The sequence below is a fragment of the Pyrus communis genome, chromosome 17, assembly GCF_963583255.1.
Source record: "Pyrus communis chromosome 17, drPyrComm1.1, whole genome shotgun sequence".
NCBI classification, from domain to species: Eukaryota; Viridiplantae; Streptophyta; class Magnoliopsida; order Rosales; family Rosaceae; genus Pyrus; species Pyrus communis.
The window spans coordinates 10,908,714-10,920,009 of record NC_084819.1 but is presented as its reverse complement, the minus strand read 5'-3'; the positions used below and the strand labels follow the sequence as shown (position 1 = coordinate 10,920,009).

The 11,296-nt window shown below is 37.8% G+C and overlaps 2 protein-coding genes across 2 annotated transcripts; one reads left to right on the top strand and one right to left on the bottom strand.

The window, feature by feature from the left end:
* Positions 1-4,715: 4,715 nt before the first annotated feature.
* LOC137722847 (syntaxin-71-like) lies at positions 4,716-8,015 on the top strand. The gene is made up of 9 exons (XM_068461948.1): positions 4,716-4,988; positions 5,198-5,323; positions 5,615-5,777; positions 5,900-5,985; positions 6,128-6,196; positions 6,281-6,325; positions 6,418-6,480; positions 6,581-6,657; positions 7,648-8,015. Exons 1-9 carry the CDS (start codon positions 4,833-4,835, stop codon positions 7,661-7,663), a joined length of 801 nt encoding a protein of 266 aa, XP_068318049.1. The 5' UTR covers positions 4,716-4,832; the 3' UTR covers positions 7,664-8,015.
* Positions 8,016-8,470: 455 nt separating this feature from the next.
* LOC137722846 (NAC domain-containing protein 2-like) lies at positions 8,471-10,382 on the bottom strand. The gene is made up of 2 exons (XM_068461947.1): positions 9,780-10,382; positions 8,471-9,350 (listed from the first exon to the last, which is right to left on the bottom strand). Exons 1-2 carry the CDS (start codon positions 10,242-10,244, stop codon positions 8,751-8,753), a joined length of 1,065 nt encoding a protein of 354 aa, XP_068318048.1. The 5' UTR covers positions 10,245-10,382; the 3' UTR covers positions 8,471-8,750.
* Positions 10,383-11,296: the final 914 nt, after the last annotated feature.

Genomic DNA, 11,296 nt, shown 5'->3' with positions numbered 1-11,296 from the left:
CCATATTTGGTGTATTTGTGATGTCTTTGTATTAAACTGGTTGCATTTTACATTATTTGGTGTTAGTGTGCAGCCAAGTGGGTAATAGGATCAATTGGAAGGCAAATGAAGTAAAAACATTTCTTTTGGTAGCTGAGCATTATTCCAAACGTGGAGAGGATTCTGGGGAGTTAATTTGGAGTCCAAATGAGGAATCTAGGACTAATTTGGCTGCTGGAATTTCAGGAAAAGATGTAGAAGGAAAGTGGTGCAATTCGGGCATATTGGGTGATTCTTAACAAGGCAAAAACGCTGGAGTCAGATTTGGTGGTTCCACACAAGGCAAGAAGGTGTAAACCTGATTTGCAAGTTGTGAAAACAAGGAAAAAACGCTCAAAACACATGCCATATGTGGAAACACCATTTACATCAGTTTTGAGCCATTTAACTCACCTTAAACACTTACCTTGTTTGTCATTCTCTTAGCCGTGCAAGCTTGATTTGGAGGTGGAAAATAAGGAAACAAAGTTCAAAACAAATGCCATTCTCAGAAATACCTTTAAATCAAATTCTAGCCTTTTATTTCACCATCAACACTTACCTTTTATGCATCTTTTCAGCCTCTATTTAAACCAAGCGCATTAGGTATCAAGAACAACTTGTTTTCTCTCTCAGTTTTATTCCATCATTCAACCTTAGCCGCTCCACCTCTGTCCATTTTCTCTCCCATTTGCAGAAACCATTCAACCCTAGCTGTTCCACCTTCATTTGCAACACACTTGGAGAGCCAACGCCAAAGGCCACCCTTAAGGGATTTCGACATCAGTTTTGCTTCAAGGGTTCTTTCTCCTTAATTTTTATGTTCACTCATGTTGTATATTTTTATGTCAAACATTCTGTAAACATGAAGTGTAACTAATCTCTTTCTAGGGATTCGATGTAGCCTTGCAAGTCTGCCATGTATTTAAGTTAGAATGCTCAGTTGATCCATCTATTTCTTGTTTCATTCTCTGATTTAATTGTGACTTTGTGTGTTGATTTTAATATTTGATCACTATTTGAATTAACCACAGGTTGTTTAACCAGGATTAGAGCATACATCATGCATATTCTTGGTGGATATGTGAATGAATGAAGGGAATGTTTTGCAAACAATCTGCCGATTGTTCCCTTTGGTTTTATGAAAGTTTCTTGTGCGTGACACATTCTTGATTAGGAACCGAAGTTGCACATCACAATTAGTTTCAAGATTAGGAACATTTGATCAAATCCACACATCATATGGTTGATCATATCTAAGTGAAACAAACTCAAGAAATAGGTAGATGGCTGAGTATGAACTGACTTAACACATATGGACTTGGTTTAGCAATGGTGAAATCGAATCCCTAGCTTCATCTCCATTGGTGCTACCCCATTTTATTATTTGTTGAATCATTTTCTTGTGTTTACTTCATTTTCTTATGCTTTCAAGTTACAACAACAAATCTGTCTAAATTGATTAGTTTTATTCTCTAATAGGGTTCTTACATAACAAGTGGTTGTAAAGGTCCAATTAGTCCCTGTGGATTCGACACTCTTACTTGTGCCATTATACTAAACATATTTTAGCACTAGGAAGGAACACAACAACAATAAATCCATAGTAAATCATATTCGTAAATTCGTAAAATAAATCATATTCATAATCCATAGAATTTCATATACGAAAATCTAATAATTCATAACCTTTCGTAAAACATAATTTCTATAAATCATAAATAATGCATAAAACGTAAAATCATGAAATCATGCTTTTCGTGAATGCAATCCTAATATTTTATAAAACATGAAAGTTAAGAAGGGGTCTACTTAGAGATATTTTGTTGTCTGGGAACTGCTCAAGCTAGCGAAGATAGAGTCACTTTCCACCGATGCACCTAACCACAATTAGGGACCATTTAGCAAAACTCTACTAAAATGTTAGAATTTGGGAAAACGGACAACGGAGTCGGATTTGGTACGTCAAAAAAATAAAGGAATGACCTCGGGTTTCCCCACGCGCCGCCGCATGAGCCATCACGAGGCAGTCTCCTGGAAGCATCCAGTAACACTGACTCGCCGGAAAATTCAACAACTCCAAAAATTCACAAAATATACAAGAATGTATATCTCAATGAAAGGAACAACTTTTATACCTAGGCCGAAGTTTAATTTGACTGGGAAGTGGCTTGAAAACCACCACAAACTGTCGAAACCTTAGAAATGGATGGTTCTCAATTCACTATCCAAACATATTTCAACACCCCAACCAATGCATAGGCTTTGTTCCTGACCTCAAGGGAAGTTGATTGATGGTGGTTGTCGACTGTACTGGCTTCAGAAATGGCGGATCGCCGCCGTGCACCCCACGAACTCGCCGAAGAAGGTGGCATTTGTTCGTCGTGAAATCGTGGCCCACAACCATCATGATTAGGTGGGAATGGAAGCTGTGATAATGTTGAGTTGATTGGTGGTGGTGATTCCCCGTGACTCGTCGGAGAAATGTCGTGAAAGGCGTCAGGGTGTTCATAGCGAACAAGTCAGGTTGTGGGTCGAAGGGAAGATCCGGATGGGGTGGTTTTTCTCTCCCTCATTTCCCCTCCTTGCTTTCTTTTTTATTGGCTAATCTCTCTCGTCGATCAATCTTTCTCATTTCCCTCCTTTATCCTTTCTCTCCTTCGTCCATCTCTCATTTCCTTCCATCATAGCTACACACGTGGCATCATCTGACTGCTCTAGTAAAATCTGGAGCCTTCTAGATGATGGTCAAATGACCATTTTGCCCCTATCTTTGCTCACTGATAACTTCTTCGTTATAACTCTAAATTACATTCCGCTTCACCCACGCGTCTGTAGCGATGAGTACTACAAGGATATGCCAAGAAAACGGATCTTACGTGACACAACAAGGCGGTTAATAAAAGTCAACGTTTTTTTTTTGCCTAAAAGGGTATTTCCATAAATTCACAGTTTAAAAATTATAAAACCGTAAAATTCAGGTACAGGTTGTTACACCTACCGCCATCACGTTAACCTTGAAGATCGTCAGTGTTGGACCACATCTTGGTTTAACCTTCGGTTTGTATCCTTAGACGTATGGTGTTCTGTACGTCATGATTTCAAAATTTTCTATCAGTGTATCCTTTCTCTAGGGATTAATCAAAGAATTTTTCTAAGAAAAATTCAAGTGACTAGGAGCTTACAAGAAATTCAACGTAATAGAAAATTCCAAAATAAGCAAGAGCTTTCTTTGATTATTTGAATCAAGCTTTTAATGAAAGCATCAATTTGTGGTAACAAAAATATGTTGTCTTCAACTTTGACGAATTTGTACCTACAAAATAATTAACAACTTTGATCAAAGACCAAAGCCTCATGTGCCCATGAAGATGTGGAGTTTATCTAATGGATCTATGATACCTAAGTTAGCGCCTCTAAAAAGAGTGAGTGGTTAGGGCTTGTATGCGTAGCTAAAAGCTTACCAAAATTTGGTGGAGATAGAGATATTTACAGGAGAAGGTGGCCGACCATAGGGTTAGGATTTTGCCATACCCATGGCGGAATCCTATTGGCCAAGGTGTGTCATTTGTTGGATGAATGAGGAAAGAATATTCCCAAGATACTAATTAGGAGAAAATATCTTAGGATAATGGTGGAAGTATCCTTAATTGATTGTGTAGGGATTGCTTTCTTGACGAAGTTGATCTTCAATTAAGAATGTATTAAAGATATGATTTAGTAATTAATCCTTATCCTTAATGCCTTTTGACTTTTCCATGCCACAAGCAGGGAAGCCTTAAGTAGGCGTCATTAACTATTTAGACCGGGATGTTGAGCTGCGCGTGAGAGTATTTGGGTGCCCTGCCCATTTAATGATGGTAATCTTGTCTTTTTTGAGGAAGAATCCATGTGTTATCTTCTAGATTTTTGGGATTATTTCTAGCTCCACATCACTGAAGGGCAATGCAGATCTAAGGCTACTGGCATGGTGGTCTTCGATACGATTGAGGAACAATGAGCAAAGGGAGGAAGATGACGTGAAAGATGTTGTTACCTTTTGTGGTGACAAAAAAAATAGACCTATGGACTCGTAGAAACCAACATGTTTCAAACAAGTTAGGTTTGGTTCCAATTTTAATTTTCTATTACCCTGCCTCGCTCGCCCTGTTTTTTATTTTCAAACAGGTTTAGTCCGGTCCTTTCAATTTTGGGTCGGTCCGATCCGAGCCAACCCCTACTCCAAACACTTGACAAGAGTCACATCCTAACCACTCCAATCCAATCTTAACCAATCCTACTTAACAAATCCAATCTCATTTGACGTACCAAATGAACTCTAAAATGTCACTTTTATTAAGCGAGATTATCAAGGCCACCTCTCTGCCATTTAATGTGAATCCAAGCGTTGACTTGAGACATTTTTATCAACTCAAGCTCCCTGTTTATAAGTTGAATTCTCAATGAACAGTAATTTTTATTATCACAATAAAATTCGAGGTTCTACATTTTAATTCTCCTCTTAAAGTATCACCTTGTCTTAAAAAACGAAACAATTCACTTCATAAAGGAAAAACTTGTAATTCAAAAAATTTTAGTGGAGACGAGTAAAATGGGTTAAACGAGTGCTTTTTTAAGAGGTAAATATAATTTCGTGAAAATAAATAATTATATTTTACAGGAAAAATATTTTTCTGAGATTTTTGAAGTTGGTACAGGCTGTAGCCTGCTGCTCTGTTGCCTCTTCCTGTTCTCCACCCACAAACTCAAGCTTTGGAACTCTGCAATCCCAACTTTCAACTCTGTAATCGAGAAGAAGAAAGGTACCAGAAGAGATGAGCGTCATCGAAATCTTGACGAGAGTAGAGGCGATCTGCCAGAAGTACGACCGTTACGACGTCGAAAAGCAGAAGGATCTCAATGTCTCCGGCGACGACGCCTTTGCTCGCCTCTACGCCTCCGTCGAATCCGACATTGAAGCCCTCCTCCAGGTCCCTCCCTCTCTCTCTTTCTCTCAGAAACGCACATACACACGCGATTTTCACTCAATTCGATCTCTGTTTGGTTTCTGAGAAAACTTGGAAAAATTGGAGAAACTAGTAGCTGATCCGGTCGAAATTCCCGAGAATTTTAGGGTGAAGTTAGGGTCTTTTCTTCCTTTGGTGTGTTGAACTGAATTTGAGTATTTTCTGATCTGCAGAAAGCGGAAATTGCTTCGAAAGAGAAAAATAGGGCATCGGCTGTTGCGCTGAATGCCGAGATTCGTAGGACCAAGGCTCGATTGCTCGAGGAGGTTCCCAAATTGCAGAGATTGGCTATGAAGAAGGTCAGCATTTCACTGTTTTAATGAAATTCGTTAGTTTTCGTATTTTGGAATTGTGCATTTCATAAATTTTGTATTTAGAGGGGCACATTCTATTCAAAATTGAAAATTGGAAGACGTTTGTGCTCGTCTATGTGGATTTTAGTACTTGTTTAGTGAGAGTATGTCGAAGGGTTTGTGTGTGGATGCCTCTGTGTTTGTGTGTAGTCGAAGGGTTGACCGTATAGTATACAAAGAATGCTTACTTTGTGGTTTTGGTTATTTTGTTTCATAATTGATGCTATTTTTTGGCAGGTTAAGGGGCTTTCATCCCAAGATTTTGCTGCTCGTAATGATTTGGTCCTTGCGTTGCCAGATAGGATCCAGGATATTCCAGATGGGACTCCAGCTGCACCCAAACAAACTGGAGGAGGTTGGGCAGCTTCAGCTTCTCGTACGGAAATCAAATTTGATTCTGGTAATTTCTTACATTTTATTATGATTTTTTGGTGCTTTTTAATGAATATAATATATGGGCAGCTGAATTCTATTTGATTAATTTTGGTTAAATTTACTTATATATTTCATGTATACCGGTAGAGGGCCGGTTTGATAATGAATTCTTCCAACAGTCTGAGGAGTCGAGTAATTTCAGGCAAGAGTATGAAATGCGGAAAATGAAACAGGCAAGTCATATATGTAGAGTTGTTTTTTGTTTACACTGGGAATTTCTTTTTGAAAAATGGACATTGCATGCTTGCTTGCTAGTTAGATACTGCAAGTCTTAGGGATGTGGGTTTGTATTTATGTATTTTGACATGCTCACAGGATCAAGGTTTGGATATGATATCAGATGGTTTAGATACTTTGAAAAATATGGCTCAGGATATGAACGAGGTTAGTAGTTTTTTGCTTGGTTCTACTTGCTCATTTGCAATATACATGCATATGTCAGCTGACTTTATCATGTGCTACGTGTAGGAATTCGATAGGCAAGTTCCTTTGATGGATGAGATTGACTCCAAGGTGAAAAACATTGCCGTCTTCTAGTACATCTTTCAAGATGTTCAGTTGAATTCTCAAATTTAATTACTAAATGTTCCTTCCCTTTTTAACAGGTGGACAAGGCATCTGCGGACCTTAAGAATACCAATGTTAGACTGAAGGACACAGTCAACCAGGTGAGTGTAATTGCAGCTTTTTTGAGTTTATGATTGCACATCAGAGATTTTTCTTTTGTTTTTGTTTTTAGATCTAATACAAGTTTTGTTTTGGTTACAGCTGAGGTCCAGCCGAAATTTCTGTATTGATATTGTATTGCTGTGTATAATTTTGGGCATTGCTGCATATTTGTACAAGTAAGCTCATATCCATTTAAATGAATCTACATGTTGAGTTAGATAAACGTCTAGATGTGTTTCCTTGTAATTTGGTTGTACATATGTGAAAAATATTGAGATGTTTGGGTTAGTACTATTAGAGGGCCAAAGAGATAACTTGATGTCATTGCACTCTTTAGCAGACCCAGGATTGACGTGTGGGGGGCATTAAAAAAACTAGCCAATATGTAGTCAAGTACAAAACTTGAATTGAATATTTGATAACATTTCCAATGAGTATATTTTATACTTGTCCTCAATAACATTTCTTGTTTGAACATTGAATAAAAAACTTTTTAGTTTATTGAATATGTCATCCTCAGAATATGCAACCTAGTAATCGCAGGAAATACATAAATGAAAAACAAAGGTTGCAAGATCATTTTTTTGGCTTTCAGCTTGCAAAACCAGTTGATATTTGAAACTTGAAGATTGTGAGCTCACAAAATTTTCTGTGCAAGTTCTCCCATTTTTGGGTGCACTAGGGTCTAGATATTTGGGAAAATAAGCAAACATGTGTAAAATAACTTTTTCTTTTTGCCTTAGAGTACGTCGTTGCTTTTTGCCATTTTCTGTTATTGTAATAGTAGTGGGATTTGGGGTTTGAACTGAAGTGGAGAGTGGTCTTTAATGGAGTTCAGTGGGGGCTTAGGTTTGTCAAAAATAAAAAGTAATATTGCTTGAATAATTAGTTGTACCATTTAGATCAATTCAAACCATAAAAGAATTGAAGTGGTGCAGATTTATACACTAGTTCAGTAGTCCCTCTGTACTTCTGCCCCTCTGCACTGTTCAGACTATGATTATACATGAGAAGACTTTACTGCTACTTGAACAACTAGATATAGGACCCTACGTTCTCTGAATTATTGGTTTGATGGAGTAGAGTTGAACTTGATCATTTGAACATCTGCATTCTTGTGAAGATGTGTCATTTTTCATATTCTGATGTGGTACTTTCATTTGCAGTGTACTGAAGAAGTGAGGTTTGATATAGAGGGTGGTTTGGCCAGATTCCAAGCGTTGTCTTGTCGGGTATTGTTTTGCAATTTAAGGACTCACTTTGGTGCTTGATACATGTTAATTGATCGTTTGTCTCATGTTTAATAGTGTCTATTCACACTTCCATGAATGTATTTTTTGTATACATCAGTCATGCTGTATTATCGTACTTTTATGTGGAATTTGATTGAGTCCCCTAATGTGTGTAATGTCGGTGAGGCGAGTTTGAATACTTCAAATTGTTAAAGGACTATTGTTGGCCATTGTAGTTAGTAGACAGGATTGACAGCTTCATTTCGATCTTATATGAATCTTCTCATGGAATTGGTGTGGTATTTTTGGGCCTGCTCGAGATTTTCCGTCGCCTAGGCATCGATTGAGCTAAAGATAGTTGATGATTAGTGGTAATTTTGAAGTTTATAATTTGTTATAAGCTATATGTGTAGATAACCAGAGTGTTCTGGAGAGTCTCAATGGTTGAATCTCGCTAACCTCATGCTTGACAAATGATATGACCTTGTGAAACCAATACTACGATACCATGTATAATATTCGCACTTACCAATACTACGATACCACGTATTAAGAATATACATACAAATTCATTTACGTGCTTTGATTGTAAATGAGTTTGGTGATACAATGATTACACTCTTTAAATGATGTAGCTAATTACAACCAGCAACACCAAACTCATTCACTCGCTTTATTCGCCCCTATGTATAACAAATTCAACAATACACGCTATTTTACATAAAAATCACCATCGTAGAGTCCCATTGGCACGGAAGTTTCTGTCTCTATATGGGATCTTAAAATGATGTAGCTAATTACAACTCGCAACACCAAACTCATTTACATGCTTTGTTCATCCCTACGTATAACAAATTTAACTATACACACTGATTTACATAAAAATCACCGTCGCAGAGAGCCTTGTTTGCACGTAAGTTTCTCTTTGTCGCAGTCACCTCTGTTTGGGATCTCGAATACGTACCTTTATCTCCAGAATAATGGATATATACATCCACATACGCACTTCTCATCACTGCTTGTAGCTAGCCACTCACTTACACCTGAAAGCCAATTAATTGGCTAAGTTCTTGATACTGGATCATGGAACTCCATTGGTCTGCATTCAAATTATTATCAGCTGAGCCAGACTGGTCTACACCCCACAAGTTCATCGCTCGACAGTCCCGGCTGGTCGAGGAATTAACTTCCTCCTCCTTGTAATCTCTGCTACATATCCTCTTGCTTGCTGTGACAAAACTCTTGTACCCATTTCCTTCTGTAGGTGTTCTCTTCAAAGGGTTAATCAAATCATCACGGGAAGAAACTAAAAGCAGCTCATTGGTTTTGTTTGAATTGTTCTCGTGAAGGGAAGTACTGCAAGATTTCGTGTTTCCAGTTCCCTGAAAGCTTATGCTTGAAGTGGTTTTAGCGTAAGGAAGTTCGGGAGAGGCAAAAATGTAGGGTAGCATTGGACAATCTTTGTACAGATAGTTCCGGACCATTTCGATGCTAGGGTTTGTATCATTCGAGCAGGGCTCATCCACTTGCTTAGTGTAGGCACCTAGTTTATAGCTAGGAGGGCTGTTTTGATCTTCCCAAATGCTCCTGGTGTTGTTGCATTTTTGTCGAACCCGACATAACACCCAATCATCCAACTGTTGTAAAAAGAAGAAGAATAGATCAGGTTTTAACAATGTTGAAACATAGTAGGATTCTCCTCTATCTTTTCCGTGCTTGTCTAAGTTATGTCCAAAACATCGCCTAAGATTAATTAAGCTTAATTAAATGAAATCTATACGACAGTTTTGAACATAAACAACAATATCAACATAGCAAACAACTTTTTAATTACAAAGGTGGAAGAGAAACGACGAAGACTAGTTAGCTAGTCACTAGCTTGTTGTGTTGTTTGAGTGAATTATGAACAACGCGCATATCCAATCACGAGTCATAACTAACAATATTTTGGTAATAATTTCAGTAATCAATGGTCCGGATCCATACCATCACCTGTCGAAACCGGCAAAAGAAACTTACTCGTACCTACATGCATATTCGTCAGGATATGAAGTGATGAAACTTACCCTCATGGACCCTTTTTGCTTTGAAGTCCACATGGTTGTGTCAAGCAATCTGTACTCGTTCATGATCCACTCCGTCTTAACACCTTTCGGAGGGTGTCCTGTGTAGAACACAAGTGCTTTTTTAACCCCAATGCTTTTTGTTCCACAAGAACTAAAAATATGCTTATCAGTTCCCGTGGCCTTCCAGTAACCCAAACCAGCTGCTCTATTAGGCCTGCTTCCATTCGGGTACTTCCGATCCCTTGGGGTGAAAAAATACCACTCTTCTTCCCCGAAGGAGGCTTTTGGTGGTAGCTCCCACGGGTTGTACTTATACAGATCCAGTTCAGTGATGATGGTTGCCGGTAGAGGACATGAAGTGACTTTGTTTTTGAGATAATGAACGATGAGTTCTTCGTCGGATGGGTGAAAACGGAATCCAGCAGGAAGCTGGATGTTTTCGGTGGCTTGGTTTTCCCTCTCCATCGTTGGATGGAGGATGGATTGTTCCTTGGTGGTGGAGGAAACTAGGAATCGAATGAGCCACTGAAATTATGGTCCAAATGGTTTGGAAGTTTGGTTGTACTGTGCACTAGTTTTATAGGGAGATTACTCTCTCATGCAGAAAAGGACATATTGTCAACATATAATTCATCTATCAATATAAAATTTATTAATTTCAAGTTGTAGGTTCAAAGCAAGAGATTGGAAAAAATAAAACTGATTGTTTTGTTTGATCACAACTGTTGGATATCACATTCTTTATCTGATCAATAATGTAATGTTTTTATCATTTCAAAAAATAGGCACGTAATTAAAGAGAGACGAGATATACTACATTTACGTCCAAATATTTGGCCATTTGAGGGTACTGAATTTGATGAAACCAGAGACTCTAAATTAAATTCAGCTCCTATATTTGATCATATAAACCATTAATACATATCATACAAGACTATCATTGAGATAAGATCTTCACTTTGGATACCTTTCATAGTAAAAACCCTGTTGGACTTTATTTTAGAGTTTAATTAAAATTTAAAATGGAGATGCGTTAAGAGTACAATAATAGTTGGTGGTTAAATAGTTAGTTGCTAGGGAAAAGAGCTGGTGTGGATCGAACCGCACTAAAATTTATAATCTTGCTTGATTTTCGCCGTTAAAATAAAGCGTCATCTACAATACGATAAAATTTTAATAACTAAATTAACAAAAAAAAATTCATGGTATCAAAGTATGAATTTTTTTTCAAAATTCTTGCAACTAAATCAACCAATTTCTTACTTATTGTGTTTTAATTTGTTTAACTATTTTGGGCATCGCAAAGCATGTCATGTGGTGATATTGTTGGCAACGTGGAACACCAATGGCATATATAGTTCAATCAATGCAGAAAACATTGTCAGCAACATTTCTTCTTTTTGGGAGAGAGCATGGCCCTTAGCTGAGTGATTGTTGTCTTGTCCTCCAAATCATTAAGCACTTTATTTTGTGCCACACTGCACTGCATGCTTGCACTCTACTGCATTACAGGTGTC